We start from the raw sequence: 22390 nt of genomic DNA, 5'->3' as shown, positions 1-22390 counted from the left end.
TACAGGATTAGTCTGATTTAGTACTTTACACTGCTCATGTATTTTTGCATTTGGAAAATATAAATGTCTTGGTTGTTGTTTCTGATTAATTAATAATTATCCTGGTGTTCTCTTCCCATTACCGACCCAATCTGATAAAGATCAGATCTCCAAGGTCGTCGAACAGTGGAGATCTGATTTTAATCAGTCTGATTACCGACCCGACATACATTATAAGATTATTATCCCACTATCCGGTGTATTCTGACGAAACTAATACTCCAGTATTCATGGCAGTGCAAACCTCCATAAAACTATTAAAACGAGTTTTAAATTAACACACAGGGCACAACTACACAAATGTATTTCTTTCTTGTTCACTATTAAATGATCTTCGAAATAATTGTATATACTTGAACTGATCATATATAGTTTTCTATTTGTATGATATATCTATGACAGTTACTGATTTTTAAAATTCCTCTGCATTAGAGGAGACAGTTATCAGTAAGCTTCCAGCTTTCTACTTAATCCCCATATATAAAAAATTTTCATAAATCATACATAAAAATATTTTCGTGAATAAATACTGTTCAAAAATAAAATAAATGAAGGCTATCTATCTTCCTAATGAATAGAATTTTAACTGAAGCAATTGTAAGTGCCGAAACACAAGCAAGGCACAAAAACCAAACGTTAATAGAACCACAAAGGGGCAGATAATACGCTGATAAATGCCTGTCAATAAGAACCTTCGTTTTCCAACATAAAAAGCTTACATTTTTTGTTAAAAGGCAAAGAAATGTTTAACATATTATTTAAGCCATTTTGTAAATTTGGGTGTACAAAATATCGTATCATTATGTTTTATTCATTTGGTGTTTTGAGGCAGAGCAGGATAAGTCATTTTTTTAGTGCCGAGGCAATTGGAATTAAGTGCCTTGCCCAAGGACGCACAAAGACAGCCAGCCCAGGGTGATCCGATCAGTGGAATAGTAACCGCCCCAGTAACCACCGCAACTGAACGGGGCAGTCATGCATAATTTTCACCAAACAACTTTGTTTATTGAGTGAGGGACCCATAATGAAGTTTTGCAGGCGGGGGGTGGGGGGTGCGGTAAGAGGCCAGAATGATAGGATTCAAATTCAAGCGCTGTTGATCCAGCACGTTAGCCACTGAGCCACCGAACCGTATCTTATTTGAAATATGTGAATAATAGCAATATATTGAGTTGTACCATATGTAGATCTCAATTTTCTGATAAATTTGACAGTAAATTCAGCTAAGGTGATCCAATCAATGAATTGTTGTTGTTGTTGTTTAACGCCATTTTTCAGCACACGATAGGCTATGCATGGGGGCCACTATTAAGGGAGGAGGAAGAACCCTGGAAAACCCGGGGAAGAACCACCGACCCACGAGAAGCTACTGGCAAGCTTTCTCACATACCCACATTGGCCGAATCCTAGACTCGAACCCACAGACAGAGGTGAGACGGCAGTGATCCGTGACGGAGAGCGCTTTAGACTATTCGGCCACTCGGGGCCCCTTTCAATGAATTGAAAAAATATCTGAAACAACAATGTGATATACAGACACTGCGTGTGATAAATACGAAATAATCTCTATAAAGCCACATTTCGAAAATCTTGCGAGTCTCTTGATCATAACTACTCAACAGCTTGAATAAATGAATTATAAAACTCAGTATCCTGTAATGTATATTTGATGTACGGCATAAATGAATTATGAAACTCAGTATCCAATTAATGTATATTTGATGTACGGCATGTCATCCTTATCGCAAGAGGAATCCTATGATATACGTGCTTGCGGTTTCAGGGAACTGGGATTTAAAGACTAGGCCGCCATTGTTTGTGGACCTTTAGAGACAATGGAACCATAACATTAAGCCATCATCTTTGAGGATTTATAGCAACAAAGCGAAATGTAATAGTAAAAATAGCCAAGGGTTTGACATAATTGATGGCGGACAAGGAAAATGGCCACTATGCAGCCACTACTAAGCTTTATAAAGCCATGACTATGCTGATATGCCAGTAACTCCTATAAATGCATGCTGCATACTGCATTATTATTAGTAGCATTATTATTTAATATTACTGTTATTACTAAATAGGTACAAGAACAATTTTGTGATGTCCATAAATGTAATTGATATTACACAGATTAGGTACTGATCCTGATTAGAGTTCTAAAAACGTGTTATACATGAGGACAACTTAGAATTGAATTAGATCTTCCATTTAATAGTATATTTTTTGTACGAAAGTTCCCCTTTAGCATCCATTATTTCATGTAAGATTTACTCGGGTGGGAGTGGTTGATCATTTGCCAAATGTACAACATATTTACAAACCCATAGCTTTTATCAATGTAAGTGTATTGATCAAGATTATTTTATAAACTGGAGGAAATAACGAGTGTTCGAAGTACAATAAAACACAGAAAGTGCTTTTTTTAATACCCCCCCCCCTCCATGTAGAGAAACACTGATATTAAACGTATGTTGGGAGTATTTTTAATAAGCAAGCACATGATTCGTTAATTCTCATTTTGGTCATCGGTTTCGAATTATGACATATTTCTTTTTTATTTTTACACCCTGTCGCACAAAATACAAGCATAGTCTCATATTAACACGGCAAAGACAAACGCTGCGTCCAATCCACTTATTTGGCAGTTAAAAAAATGAAGTCATTAAAGTATTTAAACTCCTTTTATATTGATTTGTAATTATGTGATCTCCATTTCTTTTCATAAGTTTTTTTTTTTTTAATATACAGATTGAGTGAAATTGTGTTTCCAAGTAATATCCGTTGGTTTTCAAATTTGATAGATACAGGTTTTGCCATCTTTAATTGCAGTTCATATACTTTATTGAATAAACCTCTTAAGTGTTAAATTCAAAATGCTTCAGTAATGACATAATAATGACAAGAATAATTATGTAGCAATTAACATTAGTTGCTTACTCTGCATGAATATGTTAGTACTATAACTTTCTGTTAACAATTAGCATTACTTATTTACTCTGCATTACGATGGCTGATGGCCAAATATCTCTTACTTTAATATGCAGAGCCGTAACGTGCAAAATATGTACTTAGATTTATATAGCCATCACTATGCTGATGTGCCAGTAACGCCTATAAATGCATGCTGTATACTGCATTATTATTAGTAGTATTATTATTTAATATTACTGTTATTATTAAATAGGTATAAAAAAATTTTGTGATGTCCATAAATGTAATTGATATTACACATATGAGGTACTGATCCTGATTAGAGTTCCCAAAACGTATTATACATGAGGACAACTTAGACTTGAGTTAGATCTTCCATTTTGTAGTATATTGTTTGTACGAAAGTTCCCCTCTAGCATGCATTATTTCATGTAAGATTTACTTGGGTAGGAGTGGTTGATAATGATATATACATATGGCAAATGTACAACATATTTAAGAACCCATAGTTTTTATCAATGAAAGTGTACTGATCAAGATTATTTATAAATTGGAGGAAATAACGAGTGTTCGAAGTGCAATAAAGCACAGAAACTGTTTTTTTTTACCCAGTAGGGTATATTACCCATCGTAATTTATACAATTTGCAAAGGAGAATGCAGATTCAATAATAACTGTGAATTATTGTTTTAAATAAGTCACGTGTTTTGAGCATATTCCAGTCTTATGTTGTGCGTAGTCCGCGCGTACTTATTGTACGTTGTCCCCATTGATAATATCAACTAAATATCAGTACAGTATAGTACACTGAGTATAAATACATGAGTTGTCCTGTCGATCTGAGTTATTCATGTGGAAACTAAGATGATTGTTTCCTATTTATATCAGAATTTTTTAAGGGAAAGTAGAAATGCGGAGAAAGATCTTATTTTCAATGAAGTGTGGTTTCAGTAGCAATCATGGAAAGTCGTGTTTACCTCGGTATAAATATAGCATCGACTGAGTACTGTACTTAGTGACTTCAGTTGTAGATATTTACAGTTCATGATGCAAATGTAGCCTTCTACTGGAGAATGATGAGCTATTGTATAGATATGTCATGTTTTAGATGTTTTTGCAGAATTATATCTGACCACGATGATGTTGGTCTTCGAACACATTTTTGTTATTGATCCGTATCAGCAATGATCGCAGACCTGTCAATGTTGACCTAGATAACATAAGGCATATAATGGCCGTAACCAGCCAATCACAAACTACCTGAGCCACTATTGACACTAGATACCGCAAGGTATTTAGTGGCAGTAACCAGCCAATCACAAACTACCTAAACCGATAGTGAAACATTAAAGACTTCTACTATACATCCAAGGTACGCCTTGCCACTATGCACGTGGCTAGGTCTAGTCTTAGGATGTGTGTGTGAGTGTGTGTGTGTGTCTGTGTGTGTGTGTGTGTGTGTGTGTGTGTGTGTGTGTGTGTGTGTTTATGTGTGTGTCTGCTTTCATTTCACCAATAGGAATGTTCTTCAGGTAGACATGTCCAAGTATCGTTGTAAATAAACACTTGGTCACCATTATTATAAAACTACATAACTTTTTATACGGCGAGATATAAGCAGCTTCTTTACATCTATATACAACACCCATAAACACGTTCGTAAAACTGATGAAATCTATTAGCACCTTCGCGGTACTTGACCATCATGATGATGCTGATGATACATTATAGTTGCAGGAAGAGGAGGCCATGTTGCTGCAGGAATATCTGTCAACACATTTACTAGCAAAGTTTGCTTGCAAATAGAAGTTTAGGAAGTCAAATATAATTACGAGATATGTATGGTGCAAATTCTAGGAAGGCAGACAAAAGATATAATTTTTCCAGTATAAAAAACATCCAGTCAAAATGCATGTAGTGTTTTAACAAAGTATTTTCAAGTCTAGTTTTCCTTGCTCACAAATAAAAATTTCCAGAAATTCGTATGCCGATATCCTTCTGAACTGTTATGAGATTTCTAGGAAAATCTATTTTAGTGTCTACATGTCATACATGACTGTAGGTTATTCTATTCCTATTCTCCAGCCTAAGCTTCGCTACAACTCAGATATACGCATTAAGTTCTGCTTTTTTTAAATAAAATGCATCACAACTATGTTTTCATCAATAATAAATGTGCAAAACAGAGCGTAAACAGACTATATGGCGTCATGGATAGTATGTAATGGTTGTCCACCGTGCCAATAATAACATATAACTTTCAAGCAATGTTTTTGTTGCTGTAGAAATACGATATTTTTTCTTTTCTGGTGTGGAGAGCATATAAAATATGGCATCTACATATGACATTTAATAAATAAAATACATCTTGGGATTCAAAACAAGTGTCCTAATCTAAGCAATTATGCATTTAGAGTATATTTTATTTATTTATTCGTTTATTTATTAATTCATACTATCACTTAAGAAATATATTGACCGATATATGTTTTAAATAATGATCTCTCTAATATATTTAATTTGTAGAAAGAATGCAAGCATTATTTTCTATGCAAACAATCATATAGTAATGCTGATATTCTAGAAGTAAGAACAATTTCCTTTAACTTAGTTCTAGAATGCCTCGATACAAGCTACTAATCCTCCATCAAAAATAAGGCGGGGGGGGGGTACTCTTAAAATACATTATTTAAGACTACACTGGCTGGTACTGACTCGTAAGAAATGATTATGATCCCAGACTACCACTTTATCAATGGGGATTGCCTTGTTTCAGCTGAATAGATAGGAATTTTTAAAGTGATACTATTGTATAATTAGTTTAATTTATATTGTCATACATCCCCCCCCCCCATTGTCACCACTTTAATTTAAAATCCATTCATTGTAGCGAAATTCTAATACGCCGTGGTTTGACTAATAGGTGCATGAAACGATATAATATATTTAGATTTTGTTTATACATTAACTGTTTTATTGTTATTATTATTCTTAGTCAACTTTATGTGAATATAAACTACTCGTAAACGTGAGATCAGTCCAGTATGCACTCAGCCAAGTTTGATCTAGTATACATGTGTACACCTATTATTTACAGTTCTGCATCAGGAAGAGTCTTATACTAAGGACATACAACTTTACTCCTCAATTTGTCATGCAGTACAGTCAGACCGGACAGATTTAATGTGGAAAGTAATGTGCTTGTAACATGTACTCATCGACCGTATTCAGTGTTCCTGTTCGCACTAATCCCCATACCATCTCAATCAAGGCTACATTAAAAAGAGGACACTACAAAGTTGCTGTTATAAGCATTCGTGCGCAGGAGACAAGTCTGTTTATCGAACCAGTAATTAACATTATCACATAGTATGTAAAGTTTTCCTATAGTAATTGCAGTTTCATATTTTTGATATTACCACATGTTAAAATATCACTTTATGTGATTCTTATTGGTCCAAATAAGCCCCTGAACTTATTGAGCAGTATCCTCTTTATTGATTGGCTGGGATCGTGGAAAAAGGTTTTTAATACCGCCTTCTGGAATGATTGATTTTGAATGAACATTTTTGGTAGCAATTTTTGAACTCGACTCCCGAAAGGAAATTGATGAAAAATTGTCTCGGCTGTCGGAATATGGATATAATACCCCTACAGGGGTTTGTTATGTCATGTATAACAATATCATAATGAGAAATATGGCGTAAAACTACTACACCAGAACAACAATAAGAAGTAAAACTAAGGGCATTGCTTATTTGATGGCGGGGTGGGGGAGCGATATATCCGTAACATATATATAGAATCCACCGTATATACAAGCGTGGTTTAAATGTTAACTTGCAAATAAATAAACTCACCTCTGTTCACAGAAGAATTAGGACATACATGGGTCTCCTAACTGACAGAACTTTATCCAACCACAGCATCTTTACGCAGTATATATGAGATGCAAATCCGACTCAAAAAGAAATTTGTTTACGTCTTCTGTTCAGTCTATTGTTCCAGTGAAATACTGTAAATATCCGGTCACAAATGCATTGCAGTAAATGTGGGAATTTCTGCATCCAGTAATCCTATTTTCACATAAAAATAGCAACAATGTAACGTTTAGTTCTTCAAGTGACATTTTAGGGCAAACATGAACTCTATCCTTACTTTTTACCGCATCAATGTGGCATTACATAGCTCTAACCATTCTGTTTTGAAAAATGATTTTTTTTTTTCGTTATAAAATGTCATGTTAATTCGGATTACGCTTTTTCGTTGATTTATAGTTTGTGAAAATGTACAATCTACTTTTACTTGTTCAACTTTGTTTGGGAAAATATTTTATTTTAAAATAGTTTAACTTTCTTTGGGACTATACTTTATGCACAACAAATGAAAGGTGCACCGTCTGTCAGAATGAACGAACATATTCGTTCTTCTTTCTATCTAAATAATTTCCACTGAAATAAACACTGTGTTAAAAAGAAATCTCAAATGGGTAATGATTTAACATTAAATTTATGAAACACGTTGGACATTATTCAACTCGTTTCATAAACTGAGTATTAAATCGTTACCCATTTGAGATCCTCTGTGTATCTATGTACACAGTCACGTCCTGGATCGTATAGGAAGATCCGTGACAATCTATGCTAATTCCAATATTCTTGCCTATATTGACATCAACAACAATGCAGTCATGGAAGGAAAAGGATGAAACAATTTTTCGCATGAATAAAAGGTCTATATTTTTCAAGTGGGTATATTTATAAGTTTATTTTATACCTATACTCAATAACGTGCCTAATCGCAATACATATGAAATGGAATTTCCTTATTTCGTGCATTTCAATTAGTTTTTTTCTTTCATTCCGCGAAAGGGTTGTGATCTGAATTATTACACGATTAATCATAAACAGCATCTTGAGCTCTACGAACTCAACACAATTTCAACACACATATCAACTGTTTCCGTATCTATTATTCATATATCTTCCTTTCTATTCGTCCATAGTACTTTATGAATTTAAAACTACGCTTTATAGAATGAACGAAAGCATAAATCGAGCTGCTTTTCTGCATAATGAAAATACGGAATAGAAAATATATTAAAATCTGGGCTTCTTATGCAAGCGTTATATGCCTTCTCGTTCAAATCAATGCATCAATGAAGACTTTTTAAGAAAGATAGTTATTATCATAAACCTATAAATGACACTATCATCACAATACAGGTTATTTCATGTCGCTGAAATGTGAGTTGTATACCTTTGCCAAGGACACCTGGTCGCCAAAATGGATATTAACAATTTTTCAACCAGATAATCAATTATTCATCCAGATGATGTTTAGACATTGTGTAAACAATAAATCAGATATTAATCAAAGAGTTGGCTTCATATCAAACTTTGTATCAAGCTAAATGCTTTGCATCATACAAATGACTGCGTCATACAAATGTCATAACACTTTTCTTGGCGTTATAGATTAATGTATGTCTGAACACAGATAAGTAACGCTTTTCGTGACTTTATGAATGCATGTGCTATTACACGCAATGACCCAATGCATTTCTTGAAGTTATATATTACTGTGTCTTCAAACACAATGGTCTGACTCTTTTCTTGGATTTACAAATTAATATGTGTATAAAAGACAATGACCTAACCATTTTCTTGAAGTTAAAGATAATGCGTGTTGATACACAGTGTACAAACGGTTATCTTGACAATAGCATTACTGTTTTAAAACGGTGTCTTACAAACAGTATCGCATTTAATCTGAGACCATCTTCACCACAAATGTATGGGACATCCTGAAAGCAAATACCTTTCGACTAACCATTAGTATAAATATGTAACAGGAGGATTCAAGCGGGAAAATGCATTCTGGATTGATTAAAAGTCAGTAAATGATGTTTGTTTTTATAAAATCGCGAAAGCACCCAGAACAGATTAAAATTCTATTTCAATCTCTCTCTCTCTGTCTCTCTCTCTACTAATTTTTTGTCCGAATGGGAACCAGTCAAGAAATGGGTGAACATAAACTAAACTTGATTTATATATCGGTCTGACTGGCCAGGATCGGTTGATAATGTAAAGTAAAATTCTAGTAAAACGAATCGTTTAAGAGTTGTTGCCAGTCGTAAATGAAAATCGACATAGACAATATTTTTTTGATGGAATTTCAGTCCTCATACAGACCTGATATTGGAACACTCACTACTGATATAGGAACCCGATTCCTTCGGTGCGAAATTGAAATCACATGGACAAAATAAAATTACAACAACATTAGACACAGGACATGCGGCTTTCTCCTTACAAAAGCTTGCACGAAGAATTGTCATATACAGAGAAATATAGAATCAATGCCGAGCATTCGAAAATCTAAAGTTATTGTATATTTGATATCATAGTGTTTCCTCGGGCTTACTATTAGAGCTGAATAATTACCGTGACTCCGATATAACAAGCCTATATACACAAGTGCAGCAATTACGAACTAGGTCAAAATGTGGAACGTATAACCGTTTTACTCAGGTACACTCCCAAATGTATTTAATTCAGATAGATATGACTTCAACGAAGCCCGCCCTGCTCATTTCGTAATAATGGTATATTCATCTGAAGGTTTTTTACTCCATCAGCAAACAAAATTGGTTGAGTTCATCCAGCGATTGGGCTGGCTAAAAAGTGAGTGTGCGGGATTTCCCAAGTACTCATACTGCATTAGTGTGTATATATAAGTACGATCGGGAGCGTAGCATATACCAAAGCACAGACGAGTATCGGAACCTGGAGGTTGAATACATTTCAGAGCTGTAAATCTAAGAGCCCTTTTAATTCACAAAACAAGACAGTAAAAAAAGGCAAATCACAACACGTTCTTACAAAGAGGTATGTGCCAGAAATATTTATTTTCTATTTATTTATGTAATTGTATCCATCTATCGATATCTACCTATCTATAAATTACGTTCAAAAGTTTATTCTTAGAGTAAAATCTGCCCTCGCCATCATTTGTAATGATCAGCACATACTACAATTGTTCCTGTACAGTTATAAATCAACATGCATAAACAAACCATCACATATATACATATTTGTGTCTTAGGATTCTGAATATGATTTTTGCACAAGTTATTATGTTAAGTGCGTGCGTGCTTTTCTGACAGAACAAAGTTCAATTTTCATAAATTTTTCTCTAAAGTCAGTGTACATTTATTGAGCATACATAGCAAAATAATAAAGCCTCATACAAATTCAGTTTGTTAATGTATTTCCAGTTTTAAGTTATTGTTTATATCTTCTTCAGCTGACTTCTTCTCACAATGTCTTCCGTAGAAAACCGTCTAATTCCTGTTGACAAGCAAGGGGGAATCCATTATAGAGAAAGAAACGTCCTTTCAATGAATGTCTGCGATCAGTTTAGGTTACTCACTGTGTCAACCGATGAAAGAGAATATATTTACAAAACTTCAGATGCAACGCATGAGTTCACAGGTGAAAAAACTTTGAATGGAATCGAAACTATGAAAGTCCTGCGAGTCCAAGACTTGGATGGTGATACCTTCTTACATCATTTGATAATTATGGAACAGGAAACCCTTGCTATCAAAATGATCGATCTTCTATGTAATTCTGACCTGCTGAACATTTACAACTTTCTTTTTCAAACACCATTACATTTGGCTGTGTTAACAGGACAGGTTTTCATTGTGAGAATGCTTCTGGAAGCAGGTGCACATACGGACATACAGGATCACCGGGGTAACACTCCTCTACATTTAGCTTGCCAAATTGGTGATTCTGAAATGGTTTCTCTTCTCATGTGCAATGTATCATCCCGATGTTATCATGAAATAAGAAACTTTGACGGCCTAAAATGCCTTCATCTCGCAGCATTCCTCAATAACACTGAGGTCGTCCGAATCCTTTTGGATGGCGGGGCAGATATTAACGCTGGAGATGCAAAGAGTGGTCGAACAATTCTTCACTGGGCGGCAGAGTGCGGCAAAGCAGAATTAGTAGATTTAATATTGTCTAGGAAAGACGTGGATATTAACATTGAAACATATGAAGGTGTCACAGCATTCGAGTTGGCAGTAGCAAATGGACAACTTGAAATTATGAGAAAATTAAGTCAGAAAATTTAAGTCGATAATTAAATGGTTAAATGAATTTCATGTTCGTTGCACTACAATCTGTGTTATTGTTGGTCATTTTTGTTTGTTGGTTGATTGCTTTGCTTGTTTGTTGGTTGCTATGCAATCTTGTCAAAGTGTAGAGAGTCGGCAAATGTTGGATGCTATGCAATCTTGTCAGAGTGTATAGAATCGGCGCTAAGCTCATTAAATAGCACGTTCTCCAATTAAAATTACAATGGATGCTTTCGCACAGGGCCGGTTTTTACTTTTTATCAATTGTCTTTATTTTTTCAATATTACTTGTCTAATTTTGCTCGTTATCAATGCAAACATTCGTATGAACGACATGTTTATTAATAAGGATCCATATCAAATATACATTCGTATGAACGACATGTATATTAATAGGGATCCAAATCAAATAAAACATTCGTATGAAGGACATGTATACTAATAAGGATCCAAATCAAATAAAACATTCGTATGAAGGACATGTATACTAATAAGAATCCAAATCAAATAAAACATTCGTATGAAGGACATGTATATTAACAAGGATCCATATCAAATACAACGTTCGTATGAACGACATGTTTATTAATAAGGATCCATATCAAATAAAACGTTCAATTGTGCCTGCAGATGTATGTGGTTATTCATGTCATTTATGTGAGAAGACATCAGAACTAAACGCGATTTTCAAGAAAATAGCTTATGCTTGGAAGAAAATCAATTCGTAATTGCATGCAAGGACTTCTATATAAAACAGGAACAAAATAAAAGATGTTTATCTCACTCAGCTTTTAAAATTTAATAAATATGCATGTGTTCATGGATTCAAACATATTAATATGTGATAGAAGGGGGTAAACTTTCTGGTTTGGTTAGATAAAAATTCAACCTATAGGGCTAGAATTTAGATGCAATGTGTTGTCTCTTCCACGTTGATAAACACTGTTATTAAACGTATGCTGGTAGTATTTTTAATAAGCATGCACATAATTCGTTAATTCTCATTTAGGTCAGCTGTTCCGAATTATGACTTAGTTATATAGTTATATTTTAATTTTTATTTTCACACCCTTTCGCACAATATTCACGCAAAGTTTGATTTGTTCGTCGAAGTTGTGCTGTGACGGCAAACAGTGGCTTGCGATACAAGGCGAGAATAACCTGGCGCCATACTGAGCGGCAAAATAAAATCAAAGAGTACTGTTTGCAGAATGGTGTCCTCCATGAATGGTGTGGCGTTTGTGGAATCAAAGAATGACAACGTTCCGGTATACTTGAACCATAGGAATGTGGCAGCGTATCTTATAATTTGGATTGAAATGAGATGGGTCACATGACAAGCTGTTTTTACAATGAGAGTTGACTCTTAATGATGCATGCTTACGAATTATTTCTATTTTATTCTTATCGCAAGAGGAATCCTATGATATACGTGTCTGCGGTTTCAGAGAACTGGGATTTAAAGACTAAGCCGCCATTGTTTGTGGTCGTTGAGAGACAATGGGAACTTAACATTAAACCGACAGCTTTGAGGATTTATAGCAACAAGGCGAAATGTAATAGTAAAAATAGACAAGTGTTTGACATGATTGATGGCGGACAAGGAAAATGACCACTATGACGCCACTACTAAGCTTTATATAGCCTTGACTATGCTGATATGCCAGTAACGCCTATAAATGCATGCTGTATACTACATTATTATTAGTAGCATTATTATTTTATATTGCTGTTATTATTAAATAGGTATAAAAACAATTTTGTGATGTCCATAAATGTAATTGATATTAGACAGATTAGGTACTGATCCTGGTTAGAGTTCCAAAAAAGTATTATACATGCGGACAACTTAGAATTGAATAAGATCTTCCATTTAATAGTATATTGTTTGTACGAACGATTCCCTCTAGTGTGCATTATTTCTTCCAAGATTTACTCAGGTAGGAGTGGTTGGTCATGATTTATACATTCGCCAAATTTACAACATATTTAAGAACCCATAATCTTTATTAATGAAAGTGTGTTGATCAAGATTTTTTAAAAATAAATTGGAGGAAATAACGGGTGTTCGAAGTACAATCAAACTCAGAAAGTGCTTTTTTTAGTACCCCCCCCCCCAGGATTATTGGTATGTCCAGTAGGGTATAATACCCATCGTAATTTATACAATTTGCAAAGGAGAATGCAGATTCAATAATAACTGTGAATTATTGTTTTAATTTAGTCACTTGTTTGGAGCATATTCCAGTCTTATGTTGTGCGTAGTCCGCGCGTACTTATTGTACGTTGTCCCCGTTGATAATATCAACTAAATATCAGTACAACATAATACATTGAGTATAAATACATGAGTTGTCCTGTCGATTTGAGTTACTCATGTGGAAACCAAGATTATTGTTTCCTATTTATCATATAATATTTTAAGGGAAAGTAGAAATGCAGAGAAAGATCTTATTTTCAATGAAGCTGTGGTTTCAGTAGCAATCGTGGAAAATCGTGTTTATCTCAGTATAAATATAGTATCGACCAGTACTGTACTTAATGACTTTAGTTGTAGAGATTTACAGTTCATGATGCAAATGTAGTCTTCTACTGGAGAATGGTGAACTAGTTTATATATATGTCGTGTTTTAGATGTTTTTGCAAAATTATATCTGACCTCACTGATATTGGTCTTCGAACACATTGTTGTTATTGATCCGTATCCGCAACGATCGCAGTCCTGTCAATGTTGACCTAGATAACGCAAGCAATATAGTGGCAGTAACCAGCCAATCACAAACGACCGAATCCGATAGTGAAACAAATACTTTTTCGATACATCTGAGGGATGCCTTGCGACTATGCACGTGGCTAGGTCTAGTCTTAGGATTTGCGTGTGTGGGTGGCTGGGTTGGTGTGTATGTGTGTGTGTGTCTGCTTTCATTTCACCAATAAGAATACTCTTCAGGTAGATATGTCGAAGTATCGTTGTATATAAAAACTTTGTCGCCATTGTTATATAAACTACATAACTGTTTATAGGACGAGATATAAACAGCTTCTTTACATCTATATACAACACCCTTAAACACGTTCGTAAGACTGATGAAATCTATTAGCACCTTCGCGGTACTTGACCATCATGATGCTGCTGATGATACAGTATAGTTGCAGGAAGAGGAGGCCATGTTGTTGCTGGAATAGTTGTCAACACACTTACTAACAAATATCAGCCCACTATGCACACAGCCAAGTTTGATCTAGTATACATGTGTACACCTATTGTTTACAGTTCTGCATCAGGAAGAGTCCTATACTAAGGACATACAACTCTACTCCTCAATTTGTCATGCAGTACAGTCAGACCGGACAGATTTAATGTGGAAAGTAATGTGCTTGTAACATGTACTCATCTACCGTATTCAGTGTTCCTATTCGCACCAATCCCCATACCATCTCATCAAAAAGGCTACATTAAAAAGAGGACACTACAAAGTTGCTGTTATAAGCATTCGTGCGCAGGAGACAAGTCTGTTTATCGAACCAGTAATTAACATTATCACAGAGTATGTAAAGTTTTCCTATAGTAAGTGCAGTTTCATATTTCTGGTATTACCACATGTTAAAATATCACTTTATGTGTTTCTTATTGGTCCAAATAAGCCCATGAACTTATTGAGTAGTACCCTCTTTACTGATTGGCTGGGATCGTGGAAAAACGTTTTTAATCCCGGCTTCTGGGATATTTTGTTTTTTGAATGAACATTTTTGGCGGCCATTTTTGAACTAGAATTGCGAAAGGAAATTGAGGAAAAATTGTCTCGGCTGTCGGAATATGGATATGTTACCTCTACAGGGGTTTGTTATGTCATGTATAATAATATCATAATGAGAAAAATGGCGTAAAACTACAAGACAGGAACAACAATAAGAAGTAAAACTAAGGGTATTGCTTATTTGATGGCGGCATGGAGTAAAGGAAAGGTATATCCGTAACATAGATATCGAATCCACCGGATACACAAGCAGGGTTTAAATGTTAACTTACAGAAGTAAATAAACTCACATCTGTTCACAGAAGAATCAGGACCTAAATGGGTTTCCTAACTGACAGAACTTTATCCAACCACAACATCTTTTCACAGTATATATGGGATGCAAATCCGACTCAAAAACAAATATGGTTACGTCTTCTGTACAGTCTATTGCTCCAGTCAAATACTGTAAATATCCGATCACAAATGCATTGAAGTTAATGTGGGAAATTCTGCATCCAGTAACCCTATTTCACATAAAAATAGCAACCACGTTACGTTTAGTTCTGCAAGTGTAATTTTTGGGTAAACACGTACTCAAGGCCTATTGTTTACCGTATTAATGTGGCATCACATAGCATTAACCATTCTGTTTTGAAAAATGATTTTGTCGTTATAAAATATTCTGTTTATTCGGATAGAAGCTTTTTCTTTGATTTATAGTTTGTAAAAATGTACATTCTACTTTTACTAGTTCAACTTTGTTTGGGACTATATTTTATGCACAGCAAATGAAAAGTGCACCGTCTGTCAGAATGAATGAAATTATTCGTTCTTCTTTCTATCTAAATAATTTCCACTGAAATAAAAACTATGTGATATATAGAATCTCAAATTGGGTAATGATTTAATATTAAATTTATGAAACTCGTTGAAAAATGTTCAGCTTTGGCTCGCCAAGGCTCGCAAAAGCTGGACATTATCCAATTCGTTTCAAAAATTCAATATTAAATAGTTACCCTTTTGAGATCCTCTATGTATCTATGTACACAATCACGTCCTGGATCGTATATGAAGATCCGTGACAGTCTATGCTAACGCCAATATTCTTGCCTATATTGACATCGACAACAAAGCAGTCATGGAAGGAAAAGGATGAAACAATTTTTCGCATGAATAAAAGGTCTATATTTTTCAAGTGGGCATATTTATAAGTTTATTTTATACCTATACTCAATAACGTGCCTAATCGCAATACATTTGAAATGGAATTTCCTTATTTCGTGCATTTCAATTAGTTTTTTCTTTCTTTCCGCCAAAGGGTTGTGATCTGAATTATTACACGATTAATCATAAACAGCATCTTGAGCTCTACGAACTCAACACAATTTCAACACAAATATCAACTGTTTCCGTATTATATTATTCATATATCTTCCTTTCTATTCTTCCATAGTACTTTATGAATTTAAAACTACGCTTTATAGAATGAACGAAAGCATAAATCGAGATGCTTTTCTGCATAATGAAAATACCGAATAAAAAATATATTAAAATCTGGGCTTCTTATGCAAGCGTTATATGCCTTCCCGTTCAAATCAATGCATCAATGAAGACTTTTTAAGAAAGATAGTTATTCTCATAAACTTATAAATGACACTATCATGACAATACAGGCCATTTCATGTCGCGGAAATGTGGTTTGTATACCTCTGCCAAGGACACACGGACACCAAAGTGGATATTAACAAGTTTTCAACCAGATAATCAATTATTCAACCAAACGATGTTTAGACACTGTTAAAGAATAGATCAGTTAATAATCAAATAGTTCGCTTCATACCAAACTTCGCATCCTGCTACATGCTTCGCATCATACTAATGACTCCGTCATACTAATGGCCTAACAGTTTTCTTGGCGTTATAGATTATGTATGCCTGAACACAGATGAGTAACGCTCTTTGTCACAGAATTAGGCAAAGAAATAACTTGGTTTTGTCTTAAAAACAATTAGACTATTTCTCGTTGTACATGCGTGCAATGTTATCTAGGGTGAATGTGTTTTTCCAGGTAAGCGACTGTATTAACATATATTTATCCACAGATTACTTGTGACAGGTATCATGACTAACATGATATGCACGGGTATTCTATCCCGACTTGTACTCACTCTCCAATGGATTTAAGTAAGACGAATCTCTAAATACCACACTGGTCGTTTTTGGATCACGTCAAGGAGTATACACTCTCCTTTGTTCTCCAGCCATAGGGGTAATTGTTAAATTTACATTCTTTTTATTTGATAGGCGAAGCTTATTCGGTTTGTACTGTGTTATCGCGTAATAATGTGTTTATTACAACGCAGATTTAAAGTATTATCATATCTAGAGATTATACAGAAACTATTATGTCCAATTTGGTTTTATTGTAGCTGATTCTGACTGTGTTCGTAGCTGACTGTGTTCGTCGCTGACTGTTATGGTAGCTGACCGTGTTTGTAGCCGTGATTGTCTATGAAATGTGATTGTGAATATGACTAGTGCGGTCCGAAGCTGTACGAAGCCGTCTAAAATTTCTTGGAGTCATCTGGAGCTTCCAGAACAATGCTGTCTGTTGTGATAAGATTATCGTGAATCTTAGTTGTGATAAGATTATTGTGAATCTTAGTTATGATAAGATTATTGTGAATCTTAGTTGTGATAAAATTATTGTGAATCTTAGTTGTGATAAGATTATTGTGAATCTTAGTTGTGATAAGATTATTGTGAATCTTAGTTGTGATAAGATTATTGTGAATCTTAGCTGTGATAAGATTATTGTGAATCTTAAGTTGTGTCAAGATTATTTTGAACCTTAGTGGTGTCCAGAGTATTTTGAATCTTGTGTTAAGAATATTTTTGAATCTTAATATATTTTTTTGTTCGAGATTATGTAAATCTTTTGTTGAATAAAATACTGTTTGAGGGGTATGTGCAGTCCATGAGGGTTCTTTGATCTGCACTTCATTTTTATTTAATATTTGGTTTGTTTATTTTCGATATGTGAATGTTGTGTAGAGTGATTTGAGTAAATCGTATGTTGAGAGCTTGAGAGAATCATTGTATTTTTACATCATATATTTATCATTATCAATTCATTCATAAATTTCCATCTTTCCCACATTATGTTTTGTTCATTTGGTCCCAAAACCCACTCGGATGCAATTCTGCGACACTCTTTTTGACTTTATGAATGCATGTGTTATCAAACGCAATGACCCAACGTATTTCTTGAAGTTATAGATTACTGTGTCTTCAAACACAATGGCCCAGTGCGTTTCGTGAGCCTATAGGTTAATGTTTCTTCAAATACGATAGCCTGACTCTTTTCTTGGATTTACAAATTAATATGCATAAAAGACAATGACCTAACCAGTTTCTTGAAGTTAAAGATAATGCGTGTTGATACACAGTGTACAAACGGTTATCTTGACAACAGCATTGCTGTTTTAAAACGGTGTCTTACAAACAGTGTGGCATTTAATCTGAGACCATCTTCACAATAAATCTATGGGACATCCTGAAAGCAAATACCTTTCGACTAACCATTAGCATAAATATGTAACCGGAGGATGCACGCGGGAAAATGCATTCTGGATTGATTAAAAGTCAGTAACCAGCCAATAACAAACTTTCTGACCCACTATTGACACAAGATACCGCAAGGCATATAGTGGCAGTAACCAACCAATCACAAACGATCTAAACCGATAATGAAACATTAAATACATCTAGTATACATTCCAGGGATGCCTTGCCACTATGAACGTGGCTAGGTCAAGTCTTACGATATGAGTGTGTGTGTGTGTGTTTGTTTATGTGTGTGTGTGTGTTTGTTTATGTGTGTGTCTGCTTTCATTTCACCAATAAGAATGTTCTTCAGGTAGACATGTCCAAGTATCGTTGTAACTAAACGCTTGGTCACCATTGTTATATAAACTACATAACTGTTTATAGGGCGAGATATAAACAACTTCTTTACATCTATATACAACACCTATAAACACGTTCGTAAGTCTGATGAAATCTATTAGCACCTTCGTGGTACTTGACCATCATGATGATGCTGATGATTCATTATAGTTGAAGGAAGAGGAGGCCATGTTGCTGCAGGAATAGCTGTCAACACATTTACTAGCAAAGTTTGCTTGCAAATAGAAGTTTAGGAAGTCAAATAGAATTACGAGATATGTATGGTGGAAAGTGTAGGAAGGCAGATAAAAGATATAATTTTTCCAGTATAAAAAACATCCAGTCAAAATGCATGTAGTGGTTTAAGAAATTATTTTCAAGTCTAGTTTTATTTGCTCAGAAATAAACCTGTAATCAGCTCCGATTTCCATGAAATTCGTATGCCGATCTCCTTTTTACCTGTTATGAGAATTCTAGGAAAATCCATATTAGTGTTTACATTTCATACATGCTTGCAGGTTATTCTATTCCTATTCCCCAGCCTAAGCTTCGCTACAACTAAGATATACGCATTCATTTCTGCTTTCTTTAAAAATTCATCACAACTTTGTTATCATCAAGAATAAATGTGTTAAACAGAGCGTAAACAGACGATATGGCAACATGGAGAGTATGTAATGGTTGTCCACCGTGCCAATAATAACATATAACTTTCAAGCGATATTTTTGTAGCGGTAGAAATATGGCTTCTACATCTGACATTTAATAAACAAAATGCATCATGGGATTAAAATCAAGTGTCATAATCTATTAAATTATGCATTTAAAGTATCCTTTATTTATTTATTTATTCATATTTTCACTGAAGAAATATATGGACAGATATATGTTTTAAAAAATGAACTGTCTAATATATTTAATTTGAAGAAAGAATGCAAACATTATTTTCTATGCAAGCAATCATACCGTAATGCTGATATTCTAAAAATAAGAACAGTTTCTTTTAAGTTAGTTTTAGAATGCCTCCATACAAGCTACTAATCCTCCATCAAAACTATGGGGTGGGTGGGAAATTCTCTTGGTTTGATTAATAGGTGCATGAAACGATAGAATATATTTAGATTTTGTTTATACATTAACTGTTTAATTGTTTTTATGATTCTTAGTCAGCTTTATGTAAATATAAACTACGCGTAAACGTGAGATCTACCCAGTATGCGCACAGCCAAGTTTGCTCTAGTATACATGTGTACACCACCTATTGTTTACAGTTCTGCATCAGGAAGAGTCATATGCTAAGGACATACATCTTTACTCCTCAATTTGTCATGCAGTACAGTCAGACCGGACAGATTTAATATGAAAAGAATGTACGAGCAACATGTACTCATCTACCGTATTCAGTGTTCCTATTCGCACCAATCCCCATGCCATCTCAATCAATTCTACATTAAAAAGAGGACACTACAAAGTTGCTGATAAAATCATTCGTGCGCAGGAGACAAGTCTGTTTATGGAAGCAGTAGTTAACATTATCACATAGTAGGTATATTTAACTATGGCATGTGCAGTTTCATATTTCTGATATTACCACATGTTAAAATATCACTTTATGTGATTCATTTTAGTCGAAATAAGCCTATGAAATTAGTGTGCAGTATCCTTTTTACTGATTGGCTGGGATCATGGGAAAAAGTTATTAACCTTCTGGAATGTTTGGTTTTGAATGAACATTTTTGGTAGCAATTTTTGAACTCGACTCCCGAAAGGAAATTGATGAAAAATTGTCTCGGCTGTCGGAATATGGATATAATACCCCTACAGGGGTTTGTTATATCATGTATAACAATATCATAATGAGAAATATGGCGTAAAACTACTACACCAGAACAACAATAAGAAGTAAAACTAAGGGCATTGCTTATTTGATGGCGGGGTGGGGGAGCGATATATCCGTAACATATATATAGAATCCACCGTATATACAAGCGTGGTTTAAATGTTAACTTGCAAATAAATAAACTCACCTCTGTTCACAGAAGAATTAGGACATACATGGGTCTCCTAACTGACAGAACTTTATCCAACCACAGCATCTTTACGCAGTATATATGAGATGCAAATCCGACTCAAAAAGAAATTTGTTTACGTCTTCTGTTCAGTCTATTGTTCCAGTGAAATACTGTAAATATCCGGTCACAAATGCATTGCAGTAAATGTGGGAATTTCTGCATCCAGTAATCCTATTTTCACATAAAAATAGCAACAATGTAACGTTTAGTTCTTCAAGTGACATTGTAGGGCAAACATGAACTCTATCCTTACTTTTTACCGCATCAATGTGGCATTACATAGCTCTAACCATTCTGTTTTGAAAAATGATTTTTTTTCGTTATAAAATGTCATGTTAATTCGGATTACGCTTTTTCGTTGATTTATAGTTTGTGAAAATGTACAATCTACTTTTACTTGTTCAACTTTGTTTGGGAAAATATTTTATTTTAAAATAGTTTAACTTTCTTTGGGACTATACTTTATGCACAACAAATGAAAGGTGCACCGTCTGTCAGAATGAACGAACATATTCGTTCTTCTTTCTATCTAAATAATTTCCACTGAAATAAACACTGTGTTAAAAAGAAATCTCAAATGGGTAATGATTTAACATTAAATTTATGAAACACGTTGGACATTATTCAACTCGTTTCATAAACTGAGTATTAAATCGTTACCCATTTGAGATCCTCTGTGTATCTATGTACACAGTCACGTCCTGGATCGTATAGGAAGATCCGTGACAATCTATGCTAATTCCAATATTCTTGCCTATATTGACATCAACAACAATGCAGTCATGGAAGGAAAAGGATGAAACAATTTTTCGCATGAATAAAAGGTCTATATTTTTCAAGTGGGTATATTTATAAGTTTATTTTATACCTATACTCAATAACGTGCCTAATCGCAATACATATGAAATGGAATTTCCTTATTTCGTGCATTTCAATTAGTTTTTTTCTTTCATTCCGCGAAAGGGTTGTGATCTGAATTATTACACGATTAATCATAAACAGCATCTTGAGCTCTACGAACTCAACACAATTTCAACACACATATCAACTGTTTCCGTATATATTATTCATATATCTTCCTTTCTATTCTTCCATAGTACTTTATGAATTTAAAACTACGCTTTATAGAATGAACGAAAGCATAAATCGAGCTGCTTTTCTGCATAATGAAAATACGGAATAGAAAATATATTAAAATCTGGGCTTCTTATGCAAGCGTTATATGCCTTCCCGTTCAAATCAATGCATCAATGAAGACTTTTTAAGAAAGATAGTTATTATCATAAACCTATAAATGACACTATCATCACAATACAGGTTATTTCATGTCGCTGAAATGTGAGTTGTATACCTTTGCCAAGGACACCCGGACGCCAAAATGGATATTAACAATTTTTCAACCAGATAATCAATTATTCATCCAGATGATGTTTAGACATTGTGTAAAAAATAAATCAGCTAATAATCAAATAGTTGGCTTCATATCAAACTTTGCATCAAGCTAAATG

The 22390-nt window shown here is 34.4% G+C and overlaps 1 protein-coding gene across 1 annotated transcript in view; it reads left to right on the top strand.

Moving 5' to 3' along the window:
• Positions 1-22390, top strand: part of LOC149800431 (uncharacterized) — a 43867-nt gene that overhangs the window by 17814 nt on the left and 3663 nt on the right. The window contains exon 3 of the mRNA XM_089958436.1: positions 10281-11116. Coding sequence (XP_089814562.1) covers positions 10281-11116 — 836 coding nt within the window. The remainder of the gene's footprint in view (positions 1-10280; positions 11117-22390) is intronic.

The sequence above is a fragment of the Sinohyriopsis cumingii genome, chromosome 5 (assembly GCF_028554795.1).
Source record: "Sinohyriopsis cumingii isolate HCF-2022 chromosome 5, ASM2855479v2, whole genome shotgun sequence".
Taxonomy (NCBI): Eukaryota; Metazoa; Mollusca; class Bivalvia; order Unionida; family Unionidae; genus Sinohyriopsis; species Sinohyriopsis cumingii.
This window is presented reverse-complemented; position numbering and strand designations above follow the sequence as displayed.